Source organism: Cenococcum geophilum, assembly GCF_001692895.1.
Source record: "Cenococcum geophilum 1.58 unplaced genomic scaffold K441scaffold_16, whole genome shotgun sequence".
In the NCBI taxonomy this organism is placed as follows: domain Eukaryota; kingdom Fungi; phylum Ascomycota; class Dothideomycetes; order Gloniales; family Gloniaceae; genus Cenococcum; species Cenococcum geophilum.
Window position 1 is genome coordinate 1,185,379 of NW_027137574.1, and position 16,353 is coordinate 1,201,731.

The 16,353-nt window shown below is 53.6% G+C and overlaps 3 protein-coding genes across 3 annotated transcripts; 2 read left to right on the forward strand and 1 right to left on the reverse strand.

Annotated features, from left to right (window-relative positions):
* Positions 1-1,097: 1,097 nt before the first annotated feature.
* K441DRAFT_658318 (uncharacterized protein) lies at positions 1,098-4,728 on the forward strand. Its single transcript, XM_067648324.1, has 5 exons — positions 1,098-1,296; positions 1,359-1,522; positions 1,615-3,144; positions 3,206-3,454; positions 4,411-4,728. Exons 1-5 carry the CDS (start codon positions 1,226-1,228, stop codon positions 4,506-4,508), a joined length of 2,112 nt encoding a protein of 703 aa, XP_067505107.1. The 5' UTR covers positions 1,098-1,225; the 3' UTR covers positions 4,509-4,728.
* A 3,616-nt stretch (positions 4,729-8,344) lies between these two features.
* Positions 8,345-8,940, reverse strand: K441DRAFT_488243 (uncharacterized protein; the record flags this gene model as incomplete). Its single annotated transcript, XM_067641962.1, has 2 exons — positions 8,345-8,468; positions 8,741-8,940. Coding segments are annotated over 2 exons (324 nt in total), but the record flags the coding sequence as incomplete, so codon positions are not given.
* Positions 8,941-12,819: 3,879 nt separating this feature from the next.
* On the forward strand, positions 12,820-15,465 carry K441DRAFT_609044 (uncharacterized protein; the record flags this gene model as incomplete). The annotated part of the gene is made up of 3 exons (XM_067645496.1): positions 12,820-13,410; positions 14,091-14,301; positions 15,188-15,465. Exons 1-3 carry the CDS (start codon positions 13,156-13,158, stop codon positions 15,463-15,465), a joined length of 744 nt encoding a protein of 247 aa, XP_067505109.1. The 5' UTR covers positions 12,820-13,155.
* Positions 15,466-16,353: the final 888 nt, after the last annotated feature.

Consider the following 16,353-nt stretch of genomic DNA (forward strand, 5'->3'; position numbering starts at 1 on the left):
ATGAACAGCGGAAATTGGAATATGCTAGACCCTCCATAGAAATTCTGCAGCCACTTTAGAGCCAAACTTATCATTTATGTCACTTGCCGGGGTGATACTCTTTGAGGAGATAATGAGTGTGCTATCCAGAAGCTTCGCGGTGGCTAAATCATTCATGGAACTTGAATCCAGTATGACATAGCCAACGATGACTACGCCATAAACAATGAATAATATTAGAAGACAATGGATATCCAAGACATCCGCTCACCATCAGGTACATCATCTATTTCTCCTTCCTCGCGCCTTTCCTATCACAACTCCTCCGCAAAATTCTCTCGCGCGTGAAGATAGCAAGGCTCTCTCATATACGAGCAAGAAAATAATTTGTCTTCCCATCATATGGACCTCTCGATACCGCCATTGCTGATAGTAGGCCTATACTAGATGTGATCGTGTTAGCAGTATATCATATCTATGAATAGGTCTCTCGTTGCGATTCTGGATAGGAAGCTATCCTCGTATAAAGTACATGGGGTTAAAGCCATACAAGATGCTAAGGAAAACGTGGGGTCACCTGCAGAGAATGAACTTGCAGTCAACGGAAGCACGAGCCCAATAATAAGCTAGAGTATAATTGGGGTGGGCTCAATGTATTAGGGTAACACCCACTCAGGTGAACATTCAAGACTCCATGTGCTCTTAATGGCACCTGCGCCCGTGAACTCATACCCAGCTCGTTATACATCACCTTTGAGAAGTGGAAGCCACTTACCAACCATTAGACTACAAAGCCACTGAGGGGGTACGGAATCATGAATTTACCGAAAGACGCCTTAAGTTTGGCAGGTTAAAGTTAGTGTGACGTGCTTTTTCTTTGGGGTTCGACGAAGCTGTGAAGACTTCTAAGTCTGCCTAGGTGAATTTTTAATCAGTGAAATAAATCTGGGATTCATATCAAGAGGTCTAAATCACGAGCCATTAACCGTCCAAGCTGCTGGTAGTCGTTGCAGTTTGCAGTAAAGTCGTGATGGGAAGTTCGGGCAAGCGCCAAGGTTTGTTACGATCTCCGCCTCTTAGCTAATCCTTTTCCAGCGTCACCCAAAACACGTCCACCACTTCAAGTCGCGACAACAAGCACAGCCCATTATTATATCGACATAACCCCTCGCGTTGAGAGGCAGATCGCACGCGTAGGCTGAAGTTCGGTCCTCTATCGCCAACACCTCCCATTTCTCCCGCGACAATGGCGCCCGCAAACACCCCCGGCCGAAAGAAGCGCGAGAACAACTTTTTCGATGTCGGTGTGCAGGGGAGGTCAGTAAACAATAGGCAAACATGCAATTATGTCTGAGTGCATCGCTTATCTTTTGGCACAGGAAAACTGGAATTATGCTTCAAGATACGGGTGTTAGAGATGAGCATGGCATGGAACCTCTTGATGGCATATTCTCGTCCCCAGAGAAATCACCCCCAAAGCGCAGTAGCAGTCATAAAACAGGAGGCACCGTCATAACCTCAGAATCAATGGAAGTCCAAGAAAGTACGTCAGGATTGCAAAAGAGACGCGTCGGAGCACCTCCAGGCTTGAGTAGTTTTGAGAGGGTATGCTAAGGGGATTTTTTTAATATACAGGCTCGATCCCGGAACCCACGGAAATTCTCAATGGCCGTCACTTGCTCCGTAGTAGCAAGACAATGCTTCCTCCACCTCTGGCACGCTCGCCAATTAAGACGACGCTCGGCTCTTCCCCACGACGGCAATCCTCCACAGGACCTAGATCCCAGGCGCGAAGACTCATGAGCACTCCGGATCGCGCATCGCCGTATCCAGCAGTGAGCAGACGGCTTAATTTCTCGGTCACTGAGCAGGATTCGGACATAGAGCAGGAAACCCCAGCTGCTACAAACGGACTAGACATACGCAATCGAGGGAAAGGTCGCGCTGATGTGTACGATTTGGAGGTTTCGCCAGCTCGAGGACAGAAACGGACGTACGACGAGAGCATTGTAGAAGAGGAGACATCCGCAAATGGGGACTCGGAGACGGGCATTAATGGAAGACACGAGGAGACTCTTCTTCCACCAGTGGAGGACGAATCACTGCAATTTGTGCACGGAGATAACGACACCGGTGCCGGTTCATATGAGGAGGACTCTCTACCCTTACCTGAAGCTACCCCACAACCAAAGAAGCGGCTCAGGACCCGGAGGAGCAATGTAGATTCATCACAAGTGGAGGAAGAACCTTCTGTGGCCAAGCCAACTCGCGCGTCAAATAGGGTTAGGGGCAGGGGCAGAGGGGGGGTGCGGCCGAGTGCAGGGCGTCAATCTAGAAGCGGCAAAACATTGGTCTTTGCTTCAAATGAGAGGGGACCAAGTCCGATTGTACAACCAAAGCAGAAAGTACCAGCCAAGCGCACAGCGAGATCTAGAAACAAGGCTCCCGAGCCTTCTACGGAAGACGAAGAAGAGAGTGTTGTAGAGCAGGAGCCCACGGCTGATGAAGAATCCATTATCTACGAACCGCCGGCGGCGAAAGCTAAAGGAAGGGGACGCCTGGCGGGATCAAAGAACGTCCCAGTACATAAAGACAACCGGTCGGCCGACAAAGAAAAGCCGGTCTTTAAAGCACAGGAAAAAATATCAAAACCAAAAGCCAATCCGAAGTCGAAACCACCACCCTCGGAGCGCGATCCCAACGCGAAAATCGAGTCTGTAAAAAAATCATCAGTTCCTGTTATTAATCCTGCTAGAAGTCCGTCAGAAGCAGTCAGCGAGGGAGCATCAGTCACTAGCACGGCGCCAAAAAGGCCCGGCGTTGGACGCAGCTTGCAAATACTACGCCAGGGCACGCCAATGGAAGACAGCGGCGTGCGCACAACACGGTTTGGCAGGGCCTCAGTAAAACCTGTGGACTGGTGGAGGAACGAGCGGATCAAATATGACCCGCATGGAAACAAGCAGGCGATTGTGCGCGCAGAGGAAGTCGAAGTACCGAAACTTGCTAAAAGGGCTCACAAACAACGAAAACGGGAGATGAGCGTTGTCGAGGAAGACGAGGAAGAGCTCGAAGATTGGGAAATAGAGCCCGGGATTCTTACCGGGCTCGTCACAGGGTGGGATCAAGAGGTTGGCGTGGCAATGCAAGACGAGGAGGAACAAGGTATGAAATCGGAGTCATGACTGTTCAACCCCCTTTCATCGTGTGCTTACGGAGAGAACAGAAGTTGCGTACGCCCCGTCCGCCATCGACGTTCGCCCAGTGCCTAGTGGAAACTTTGGATATGCAAAGATAATCGGGCTGCCGTTCTTCGGGGCGGGCGTGGTGGAACTGCCACCAAGTGGCTTCAAACGGGCGAAAAACTCGCGCAGAATGCAGATGGCGTTCTACGTAGCGTCCGGCGGAGTGCAAGTGACAGTTGGCGACTCGACCTTCACAATACACAAGGGAGGGGTGTGGCAAGTTCCCAGAGGTCAGTGCAGCCTGCTGTCTCATTTAGACTTTTTTCTTTAACCGTCTTTCTCAATTTTCTCCTTGTGTCCCAATTTTCCCCTGCTTAGTGCTGCACCGCACATGGTCGGACCCGAATGTCCCGTGCCAATGGCGAGGGCGCGAGGGCATCGAGGACAGGAATCCATCGTGGGCAGCACAGAGTCGGTGAGCGAGCTGCAGACGGTGTGGCTTGTGACTAGTGCGGAGTATGGCAAGGGCGCTTGGCACGCACACACCCACTTTGTACTTTTGTACGACGGGTGTTGCTTTATGCTTTATCCCCCGGTCGCTCGATTCGCTGCTCGATTTGCTGCTCGATTTGCTGCAGGTGCCCGAGACTGCGACTCTGACGGAAACGGGGCGGCGGTGCAACGTCGCACGACATATTTTGTCCTGTCTGCCTTTTGCCGTCGTGTCGTGTGCGTCGCTTGGCGCTAGTCGCCGGTCGCTGGTCTCTGCGCGCCCCCCCCTTCCCTCCGAGCTCTAGGCGATGGTTGCTTAGGCGGCTTTTGTCCAACCAAGCGCACGTGTGGCGCTGGGGCGAAGAGGCGCTGTGTAACCTCGCTTGGCGCTCTTATCATGACGTTTCCCGTTCTCTCCCCAAGCACCCCAAACACCCCTAACACACCTGCTCCCGTCATTTTCGGTCTATTTCGGTCTATTCCCGTCTAATCTGTCTTTGTCTTCCCGTCATGTAGCTGTCTCTTCCTGCATTTTTCAACGCACTCCTATTTGCCTGCACTGTCTATTGTCTGCATGTCTGCTAGGGCGCGTGCCCGTTTCTCTGCCCCCGTTGTTGGGAGGGCGGACGGCCGGCTCTACCAATGCAGGTTCTATTCTTACCCTATTTCTGAGTTTTTTTTCAATAAAGCGAGCGTATGCACAGACACGAGAGAGCTAGAGCTAACTTACGAACCACGGTTCGTCGCGTTGCAGGCAATTTCTATAGCATTGAAAATAGGGCGCAGACGCTAGCGCGCATCTTCTTCGCGCAGGCCTGCGAGGTCATCCTCGAGCCCGAAGACGACGAGTAGGAAAGTTTTGTGTCATGGCGTTCGTGGAGGCTTTTTTGTTGCGGCAGCCTGAAGTGTTTAGGCTAAGATGGGAACTCGGAATAAGGTTCTCCAACATGTTCGCGCGTTATTTTTGGACACAAGGAGGGAGCTGGATGATATCTGTCTGCACGAGGCCTTCCACCTCTCTTCTGCTATTATCTGCTGTGCATGAATGCCAATTATTATTAGTCCCCCATCCCTCCCCGTCTCTCCAAACTGACAAAGCTGTCCGATTAACCCTCCTGCGTCGATCTGCTCCTGTTCCCTGTCCAGCTCCCTGCCCTGCTCCAGCCCAACGCCCGTCCGCCCTCCCGCTAGCAATCCATGCGCGCATACACAGCGCACCCAACCCACGAACCCCCTGCAGCATCCATGCATCATCCCGATCGCCAAAAGGCGGTGGGGGGGCGTGAGAGCCTCTCCCGCCCGCCCGCACTCCCGCACACCGGCCCTTGGGGCTGCACGCCAAGGCCAGCGTGCCTCGCAGCAAACGCAGAAGGGGGAGAAAGGCCCCGGTCCTCCCCCCAATAGTTCGGACGCATGTTGTTTTCTTCCACGAACCCCATTTTCCGCGCCGCGTCCGTGAAGACAAGAGAGCCCGGGGCGCACGCTGAGGTTCACGCGCCGCTCCTCTCCCCCCCCCCCAGTCGCGGATCGCCCGCGGTGCGCCCGAGGTGCGCCCGAGGCATGTTACGTCCCGACGCCGCGGGGCCCCTTGGGTGGCAAAATTCTTTTAAAAAAAGTTTAAAAAAAAGGGGGGGGACTGTGTTGGGCGGCAGCGGTGAGGTGGATGACCATGGTTGCGCGCTGCTGCTGCGGCCCTCGTGGCTCCTTGGTTTGGTCGTTTTGGCGGCGAGCGCCTGTCCGACGTGAGCTGTAGCTGCGAGCGCGAGTCTGGCTGCTTTGCTGGAAAGCTTATGGGGAAGGGAGAGGCGAGCGCGGCGGGAGAAAGGGTCGCTGGGATGACTCGTGAGGCGAGGGAGGTGAGGTGAGGTCACTAAGGCGGGCGTTGAAGGCTGTGTTGGCCGTTTGATAGTGGTGGATGGGATAGGGAGCTTTGGTGCTGGACTGTTAGTTGATGCAAGCGTTTTTTTCTTTCTCTGTGACGTGACGTGACGTTGTTGGGCTTTGCTAACGCTTCTGTAGGATGACGACGTCGCTTTCTGTTTGTCACTTCTGTTTGTTTCCTTCCGTACTCCCTTGTTTCCTCTCTCCTATTGTGTCTTGTGTACTTTCTGTTAGGTAAAGTCAGGGAGCCTAGAGGATCGTGTCAGGGGTCTGTTGTTTTGCTCTCTACAACAACAACCTTATAGTTGGGAAGGTATTGATGAATAGTGTCATGCAGTTCCTCCTTTGTATCCTGTCGTGATAATCAACAATCTGTTGTTAAAAGTTAGAGCATTAAGGAGGCCTAGTGCTTGTTAATTCATAACGTCCATGTGTTTCCTTCCTTACTCTATGCGTCAGCCACGATTCAAACTATCCTGTAGTCTTATCTTCAGTTCGACTCTTAAGATAGAAGGAGCTTTCTCTCATGTTCACTGATGCCTATTGACGTGCTGCTGTACGAATCAACAACAATCTTTGATGAGATTGCTTTCAGAGAGCTGACGCGTGTTTACAGCTGACCCAGACGGATCGTGGGCGATTCGGGGGGGATTTGAGCAGCATGACGAGTTGCAGGAGCTCATATCGCATTCGAGATTCGATCTTCAAGAATATAGCGGGTTTGGACGATGTTGGGTGTTTGGTGTAGGTTGAATGGTACCCCATCGTGTACCTAGATCAGCACCCTCCCGTGTCTCCATCACCTTGGCCACAAATATGCCATCGAGGATTCGAAGGATTCAGCTGTCAGGGACATATCCCTCCCCCTTGCAGGCAATCAACAAATAGAGCCGTTGGAATTGAAACCAGGCCGGCAATACACAGCTCTGAGTAGTCAACATACACCAGCATTGCGTCCCCCAGGACATGCTGCCTCGCCCTGCACACGCCCTGCCGCTTCCGTCCGGTCACCAATGTTCGAGCCACACCCACGATTGGGCCATCGGCCTGGATGGCAACCACACAGAGAGCTCACTTTCGCTCTGGGTAAGCACACGGGCCCAACAAAAGCCCGACACAGTCCACACAGTGCACCCTGTCTCACTCTCGACGAGCCACGTACTCGTACATACATGTTACACAAGCGGGAGTTCGAAAAGAAACTTTTCTAGCAATATTCCACATCGATGATCGATGGAGGCAAACCCCGTCAGGGGACAAAAAGTCCGCCACGGTTCAAACATTTCGCGAAACACGTCCAAAGAAAAGAGTGAAAAAGACTTCCGACTTTCCCGTCTGATTGTTACAAGAGCGTTTACCCTAGCGAAAAATTCGTATCTTACATCATAGCCATGTCGGCTTCAAATTGTGGCCCTCATCTATATAGATTCAGCGGTTACGCCACTGATCTCTACTCGTAAAACTGCTTCGTGCTGCAGGCTTATAGCTCTGCTCTACGTATAATTTTGTTGTGTTGTTGTGTTGCTGCTGTTGTTGTTGTTGTTGCTGTTGTTGCTGTAGTTGTTGCTGAGTGGCTGGTGAATTAAAAACAGCAGATCTCCTTCCAAACCGCCTCGCTCATGCTATTTGAAAGTCCCCGAAAAAACCCCCCAAAAAAATAAACAGAAAGAAAATTAAACAAAAGCTTCAGAAAAGAGTTAAAAATTTTAGGTGCCAAGAAAAGGACAGGGCAGAAACAGAATAGAATCAAAGAAAACCACTCGATGTAAATGCACGATCATGACCGCCGAAATGAGTCGCAAAGCCATCCCCCGCTATGACGTGAATCTTAGATGAGATGAGTGTAAGACAGGACGAATAACAGAAAGGACAGATCCACCCAACGCTAAATGCCACAATCATTTGCCGCTCGAAAGAAAAGAAAACAACCAGAAATGCAGTGAGACGTCCCACCCCGTTTGTCCCATTTAGTCGTCCCTCGCAACTTGGAACCGATTACACCTCATATGCCACCCATCCGCCACCGGTATGCCCGATATTCCCATGTTCTTATCGGTTCCAGCCCGAGTATGCTATTGTACGAGCCCACCACCCCTCCCCTTCCACCATCCCTCCTTCCAATTCCTGATAGCTCTCTCAAATCATAGTCGAGCAGCAGCCCCAGAGCCATTTGGATCATCGGCCCCGAACCAAGACGGGTGCGCAGCAAGCCTTCGACCAATCTATCACATCACCACCATCCCTCATTCCGTCCTCTCCTCCTCTTCGCCCTCCTTCTTCACGCTACCGTTCCCGCTGCCCTGAGACACGCTCTCGGGCGACCTAGTCCCCCGGCTGTCCGTCTCGACCTTCCTCCTCTTCCTCAGATACGGGTCCACAAATCCAACGCTCTCGCGGTCCCTCTTCTGTCCTGTTTCGACCACCACTACGGGCGCAGCGCTGACCCCACCGCTCGTGGGTTTGCCCTCGGAAACAGGCTGCAGTTGCGGTAAGGGCAGGCCCGGTTGAGGCGGCAGGCTAGACCGCGTCCGCGCGCCGTCTGAGCGACGCCGGCCGAAGGAGCCGTTCCTGCGCCGCTGCTGGGTCTGGCTCTCGCCGCGCTGGTGGAGTTGGGGTGGGCCCGGCGGGTGAACTTGGTGGTGGTGGGGCTGTTGCTGCTGTTGCTGCTGTTGTGGTTGTTGCTGCTGCTGCTGCCCACCACCACCTGAGTTCTGCGACACGCCGGGCACACTCGCGGGCGTGAAGTGTGGTGTCGCGGGAGCTCCTCCCGGTGGCGATGTCGCGCCTGTGGCGGATGGGTGCAGTTGGAAGACGGGTGCGTTGGCGCGCATGCTCATTTCTTGCTCACCCAGTTGCCAATGCATTGATTCTGCCGACCTCCAAGGGATTTGCATTTCCGACGCGACTTTCTGCCACATTTGGTCTTTGAATCTGAGGATTGTGTTAGTTTTTGTTTCGGGATACTGTAGGAGGGGTTAGGGGGGGAGTAGTGAGGTACGAGGGAGTTGGACATTGCAAACACTCTTGTGCTTTGTTTTGGGGGCATGTAGATGACCAAAGAGTCCAAATGTGCTCCTGGTGAGCGATAGATTTCGACACAAATGATGATTTCGGGCAAGACCAAATTGGCTTTTTGCAGCAATGACAGGCCTTCCGTCCTGGGGACTGAATGGTTTTTGTGTGGGTTGCGCGACTGTACTTACCTAGCATACAGCCTCGCAAGCTTGTTCTTCTTCTCCTCGTCCCAGACTGCGCGCTTCTCGAGGTAGTTCTGGTATCGTAGCCTGCACGAAATGGAACTGCGCCCTGGGATGCGCTTAGCGATGTCGTCCCATTTCATGCCTGTGCCTCGAAGCTCGATGGTTAGATTGTCTTCCTCTTGAGTCCATTTCGACTGTTTCTTGGCGGGACTCTCTTCAGGCAAAGGCGTCTGCGACGCAGCACGCTTCGCAGTCTGGAGAGGTGGAGAGCCTATAACGTCAGATCCAATTGACAGAGGGGGTGGTGCAGAATTCGGTGGAACAGCATAAATTGGACGAAAGGCCTGGGGATGCTGCAGCGGATCTGGTTGTACTTGCTGTTGCTGAAGTACCGACAATGGCTGGAGCATTGGCCCACTTTGGACGGATGGATTTGGCAGAGAGCTTGACGAGATCGGTGCTGAGGCCGGATAGGCTGGCGAAACAGCTACATATGCTGGAGATGCCGTGACATAAGCTGGCGACGCAGCAGCGTAGGCTGGCGAGGTGGTAACGTAGGCGGGCGACTGCGTGTAAGCAGACGGTGCGGTGGTGTAGGCCCTGGTTGCGCCAGTGGATGAGGAAGCTACTGAAGTCGTGCTTTTGTTGCCCGCTGGAGACTCAGAGCCTCGAGGCTCCAGCAGTAGATTGATATCCACGACGGCTAATGTGGGCTAGCCTTGAGCCAGCCCATTCGGTAACGGAGAGTCCTGGATCTCCCTTACCTGCGCCGAACCAGTGAATCTGGGGTGGTGGAGAGCTGCAAACAGAAACTAGAGCTAGATGGTGTTGTTGGTGGGGCTTGGGAGCTAAGATGCGTCGTGAGCGATTTCTATATCAAAATGCACCAAGCTCGGGTTTGGCGAGGCTTGATGGAAATTTGATACCTGACGATATACCGGTCAAGCGCGTCGCATGTTGTGACCTGGCGACCGGTTGCGGGCCTGAAGTGGTGAAGAGGCTGGTCTTTAGCTTTTTAGTTCGTGGTCAGGGCTTTCAGATCGGGCTTGACTCGTCACTCGTCACTCGTCACCCGTCAGGCAGACAGGCGTCGTGCGCAAGAAGAGGCGCAGAGAGGGAAGAAGTAGAGCGACAGTGACAGACAGAATAGAGAGAGTTTTTGTGGAGTTGGAATTGGGTTGCTCAGGAAGTATAGATTCACCGGTGCGCAGCGTAACACAGTGTCCAAGAAGGAAAAGAGACTTGCTCGAGAGTCGACTGTGAATTCGTAGTCTTAAAAATGTGCTGCCGTGTTAGAAAGTGACCAACGACGGGTACCCATTTAGGCTTTGGTCTCCTAGTGGTTGCCTCCCTGAAGCTATTTAGGAAATGTTCCAGGGCAGAGTGACAGGGGATGAAACCTCACTAACCAATCGATCAGATAGAGCCGAAAGGGCGGTGCATAGCCACTGCTCTTGAAGGGAGGAAATAAGAAAGGTTTACGAACGTTCTGACGGGAAAACTGAGTAGCAAACTATTGGACGACAATCGCATGCAGCGTCAGGGCGCCACACCTGCACGTCCGGGGGCAGGCGTGTGTAGGGTTCCGGCCAGGGATCTCCCACCAGCCCAAAATAGAGACCCTTAGTCTCTTGGTCTGTTGCGCAGGCTGATCTAGTGACTGTCTGCTGTCAAAAGAAAACGACGGCCAGAATCACAGAGTGCCCCAGAAATCGCCTCCCAGTAGTTCGAGCAAAAGCAGAGCGTCCTCTAATCCTCTAATGCTGATGACGTGTCCCCCCACTCTGGTCGGCAAGCTCTCTTGGGTTCTGAAAAAGAAGGGCTAGTTGTTCTTAGGGCATCGTTGTCAACGACACTCTACAACCAACCCTCGATATGGAGGGCAGCCAGTCACGGGCGTCCGTCGGCGGCGAACCGCTCTACGGATTCGACAAAGCTGCTGCGAGAAACGCTCAGGGCTTCTCGGATGCAAGCGCGATGACCTGGCGGAGCGCCGCGAACAAGATCTGCACATCCTCGCCCTGGCCTTACGGGAATCTGACGCCAGAAACGTCGCTACCGAACAAGCCTCGCAAACATGGCTAGGCTTTGTGAGGTGTCCAAAAAGCTTGAAAACATCTCGGTCCTCATGATCATGCCCTTTTCCGCGCATCCCAGCCCGCACAGAGGAGCGGTGAATCGCCGACCAACTGGCCGACCTGTTAGTTTCCTACATCATGTCTAGAAGGTTGCCCTGACCCAGACTTTCTAGTCCCGGCCTCGGCCGTGCCCTTCGGCCTTTTGTGCGACGGTGCCGTGGATATTCCACGTGAGTGACGAATTATATGGGTGGCCGTGCAGGCAGGGCTTATTCAGGGCCTCAGGGGTCACGCTGGCTGGCTGTGTGGCAATATGTCCGGTAAAGGAGCAGCGGCAGCAGCAGTAAGCAGGAGCAGCAGTAGTAGTAGCAGCAGCGGCGGCGGCAGGTTTACAGTGCAGCATTCCGGGCGATTATGGAAATGTCCGCGCGCTCGCATCTCGATACCAAGAGAAGGTCAAGGGTATATGATGCTGTGCGTTGGGCGGTGAAATGACGCCTGATTCAAGCCCAACTCGTTCTACGTGCTGGATGTTTGAGAGAGGTTTAGAGAAGGCGCCATCCTGGTACTACGTAAGACGTCGAAAGGCGCATTAGCCGGCCGTGGAGACGCACGGAGCCGGTGTTCTCTCGAGAAAATGCCTTGGTAGATACGGGCAGTTAAGTTGACAGCCTTGACGCTATACAAAAATTTTCGTCTGCAGGTTGAACATTATTTTTCCAATGCGCTGGTCAGAGGCTGGCAGCGACCCGACAATCCGTTTACAACTGCCCAACTGCCCTCCTCCGGTGGTCTTGACACAGGCTATCAAGGGGCTGATTGGACGAGCGAGGACCTTGTCACAGCTAGCAAGCCTCTTGCGGATGTTTGGCGGGGATCACAGCCGCCCCCGGTTGGTTAACCTAATCTGGGGTCGGTGCCAGCTGGCTGTCAACCGACGTATTTTTCGCAGCCGAACCAGTTCATTGAATCTGTACGCACGTATACGAAGGAACTGCATCCTAGCCATGGCAGCATAGCTGTATTTTTAGTACACTGGGATAGGCGGTGAGGCCTTGCCCGGAACAATGCGTTCGGTCAAAGTTTTTTTTCTAGCAGAGTGTGGTTTTGGAGCGGGTACTAAGAAAGCTGGGAAGCTGGGAGCTAGGAAGCTGGGAGCTAGGAGAGCTGGGAGCTGGCAGCAGCAGGTGGCAGGCACGCAGACTGGTTGGCTGATCAACAGGGCGTTTCAACACTCTTCTCAAGGAAACCATGGCAAGCTGTCATTACGCGCGCGCGCAAGGACTATGGCAATGCGGAATTGGAGGGACGGTAGGAGTGCCGAACGAGGGCCTTCGAAAGGGCCAATCTACCTCAAGTGCCAGGAGTGCTAGGCGTGCTTGGTGTGCTGGGTACGTAACTAGGTCGTTCGCAACAATACCTTGGTGGGCAGGGGTGCTTTGCTGACGAAAGGGCCCATTTTCGCATTGATTTTTCGGGGCGGAGGGATGAAGCACAGGGAGCAGTGCAAAAGAAAGCAACCAAGTGCTCTGGATGCCATTCACGATTAACCTGACGTTGAAGAGGATCTGGCAGTGGGGTGGGGGGGTATTTGGGCTTGTTCAATAGATTGGGCGTGGGGAGCTGCTGGGGTGGGGAGAGGCAGTTGGGGGGATTTGGGTCGTTCAGACTGGCGTGGCTTGCACCAGCTCGACGGCACGCGTGGGACGGGTGGTCAGTGAAGTGAGTGATTGTCAGCGATTGCCAGCGATGGTTAGCTGCTATGGTTCCAGGCTCCACGTTGGCGGCGGACGAGGCTCTCTCGGCTCTCGGGGCTCTCCCAGCCCCCTCTCAGGCCTCTCCAAGCCAAATATAATCTGGCTAAGAATCCCGACGGGTCTGGGCAAATCTGGCAGTCTGGTAATCTCGGCGTTTCAATTTTGGAGGAAGGTTATGTCAGCAATAAAATTCTCCGTAATGAGACAGCCCGTCACAGCCTAGCGATGCCCGGCTGTGTCCAGCCATCTCTAGCCATCTCTGGCCATATCTGGCTGAAAGCACAACCTCAACACCAGAGTGGCCAGCACAAGGCACCATCGCCAGGGCACGCGAGAGACGACTGCCACTCACTGCCGCTCACTGCCCACTCTTCGTCTTACTCTCTGCGCTTTCTCGGGCCGCAGCAGATTCTTTGGCGCTTCATTGGTGCATTATATTCCCAATCCACCAGAACCCCCATCATCTGCCATCCGTCTGCCATCATCACCTTTTCTTCTGGTTCCAGACCCGGACTCCGTTCCTCGCTTTTGCTTCCGGCCTAACTGGTTCTTTGCGCTCGATCGCTGCTGCCTGCTTGCCGGAATGGCCTTTCATGCCGCCGCAGCCGACATCCCTCTCCTCATCACCTCTCCAAACTCATCGTCCGAGCGGCGAATTACACCATCATGGAGCATAGCGCACTTCAAGACGCGCCTCGAGCCTATCACGGGCATCCCGGCGTCGTCGCAGAAACTGACTCTCCGCGTAGGCACGCAGGATGGCACGGCCATCGAGGCTGATGACGAGGAAAAGACGCAGCTGTCGGCATTCCCTCTGCAGGCCTACGCCGAAATCAACGTAAGTAGACGAGAGCTTTCTTGTTTATAAAAGGAATACTGCCATGTCCTGCCATGTCCTGCCATGTCCGCAGCTGTCGTATCGCCATCTGCCACATTTTTGTTGTTTTGGGATTTGGCAGGATCCCCCCTGCCTTCCTGCGGAGCATCATCATCTGTCATTCCTTCATGATTTGCTTCTTTCTTCACAGTAGTCCCCCCCAGCAGCCTCCCCCCTCTGTTATGAGGCTTTGCAACCCAGCGTTACACTTGATCCTTACAAGGTCTGCAATCAACCCGTCAGCTACTTTTTTTTTCCCATCGCTTCCGCTTCGAAACATGACAGCGGACTTGGCGTGACGCCCAAGCCCTGGACGACGCGCCGCAGAGCTCCACTGCCTCATTTTTAGATACTCCATGGCAGAGCGAGCAATCCTTGACCGGAGCATTAATGGTGTTCGCCTTTTCATTTCGTCAACGCCTTTTTATTTTTGTTCTCCGTAGCATTCGAAACTCTCCGTCGCTTCTATATTCATGTACATGAACCCTACAGCCATGCTCTTGATAGCCCCACTAGCTTTAGCCCCACTAGCTTTAGCCCCACTAGCAATTCTCACCTCGTTTTCCAGCTCCTTTCAGCAGTCGATGGTGATACAAGACCAAACTTCAAAATTTGCCCCGCTCTGATCATGTTTACCCCAGGTCCTTGACACGCGCCCGGCCTCGGCCCGCACAGACTTTTCCGACCTGTCTTCCGTCCCAAAATACACCCTGCCAAGTGCTCAGTATGAGTCCCGCAACGACAGCGTATTAGCGTGGAAGAAGGCTCAGAAACTCGGACGATTCGACCCCAACGCGCCTAGTCTGGAAGAGCAGAAGATTAGGGCCATGGAACGAGAGGTTGAAGAGAGAGGTAAGCAAATACACACGCATGCACATACACATACACACATTGCACACACATTACATTACACACACACATTACACACACACACACACACACACACACACACACACGCACACACATCGCACACCATCAATGAGTCTGAATCTCGATTTCTTTGCACCTCCATCAGTCATACTTTTGAGAAGCCTCCCAATGACGACCTCCGGGGATGCGGCGCCCCTCGCCCACCAACAAAAGCAAAACACCTCTGGATTCTATGAAGAGGTGTGCTGCAGGGGGGTGAACAGCTCTGGTTTTTGTTTTGCCACTCTTTGAACGCGGGAGATCATGCGAAAGACCTCGATCCCAAATCTGGTACCTACATGTCGTCCGAAAAGAGCCGGCTGCATACAACGCTTTTCATAATCCCAGCCGCCACAATCGGTCCGTCTACCAGCATTGTCTCATATTTAGAATTTGTCACGCGAGACATGCAGAGAAACCTTAAACCTCTCCTCTCTTGCCAAGACGAAAAAAATAAAATCCAATAAGCCTTTGAGCATCTACCTCTGGCAGGCTTCATCATACGGCCGGTGCCACGGACGCGGATCCCGTTTCCGACAAGCTTGCAGCATGGTTGTCTCAGGATGGGAGGCCTGACGGGCACACACTCCCTGTCTCACAGCAAACTGGCCCTAGTTCTCGCCTCACTCTATATCACGTGGCCGATCCACACTGTGCTCTTTACCCCTCCCCCCTCCATCCAAGCCACCTCGCGCGCCACTAGGCGCCGATCCGTTTCCACTCCCATCTAGTTTCCCAACCTTCCCCATGTCAAATGATGAAAAAGACTCAATGCCTCACTCCCCGTGCTGAAATAAAACAAAAAATAAAAAAAAACAAACGGTAACAGGCCTGACGCTGCACTCGCGCTGCCGACTGCTTCCCGCGACGACCGATGCCCGCCGCGGCTCGGTCGCCTTCGTCGGCCCCGTGCCCGGCATCCCCGGCACCGCCGGCCCTTGGATCGGCGTCGTGCTCGACGAGCCCACGGGCAAGAACGACGGTTCGGTCAAGGGGACTCGCTACTTCTCCTGCGCGCAGAACTGCGGCGTGTTTGTGCGCCCGGAGAGGGTCGAGGTCGGCGACTTCCCGCCGCTTGGCTTGGAGGAGGATATGGAGGAGCTGTAGAGGCTGTTGGCGGGGTGATATACTGGGGCTTGGGGAGCTACATTGGTTGAGTGGGGGGGAGGGAGACTCATGGAGTTGGATCGGGGGAGGAAGGGAGGGAATCAATTAGGGGCAATCACAAACGGTTGGTATGGGGTCGCTGGAGCTTCTCCGGTCCACGCTACGCGGCATGTACTCTCAATTCTACAGCTTTTCTTCTATAAAAGTCAAATTTCGGAACAGGGACTGAATTGAGAGGGAAAATTCCAACGCCGCGCTGAATGCTGGGGGTATAATGATGAATGAACGGACCCGACTCCCTCTCCTCCAATGCACGCTGCAGGATATACCTTTAAACACGAAAAGAATGGGAGACGTGGAAAACAATTCATAACAAAGTCAAGGGAGAGTTCGTAGATGCTGAGCCCTAACTCAGCGCCGCGCCATATCGCCGTTTCCTTCACCCACTTCACCGTACATGCCATGTTACCTTCGAGACTGCAATTGAACATTCATCATTAGATATCTCGCTACTGACAACACGTCGCTAAGCAGAGGGGAGTGGGGTGAGAAACTCACCGAACTACCCGCACCCCCAACGACAGCTCTCTGGCGCCCGAGCCAGCTCTTCGGCGCCTCGCTGCGTCGCTGCAGCATCACGGTATTGCTCTGCAGCCGGCAAGTCAGGTCGTACCAAGCGCTGGTGATGAGCTTGTTCTCGCGGCGTAGATTCAGCAACTCTTGCTGCGTTTCCTCCTGCGGGGGGAGGCGCAAAACACAAATTAGCCAGACAGCCCTCTGAGCCGGCAACAGGGCCAAAACGGGGTGGAGGGGAATTGCTGATAGCCGAGAAAAGAAGAGAGAAAACGTACCGAAGCCTTCTTGCTTCCCTCCGCCTTAGCTTTCTCG

What these genes read in the sequence shown, in the direction of transcription:
- K441DRAFT_658318 (XM_067648324.1), top strand. Translation starts at nt 1,226, where the DNA reads ATGGCGCCCGCAAACACCCCCGGCCGAAAGAAGCGCGAGAACAACTTT. An exon ending in ATCAATGGAAGTCCAAGAAA is followed by an intron (nt 1,523 to 1,614) that starts GTACGTCAGGAT and finishes TTTAATATACAG; the next exon opens with GCTCGATCCCGGAACCCACG. An exon ending in GCAAGACGAGGAGGAACAAG is followed by an intron (nt 3,145 to 3,205) that starts GTATGAAATCGG and finishes CGGAGAGAACAG; the next exon opens with AAGTTGCGTACGCCCCGTCC.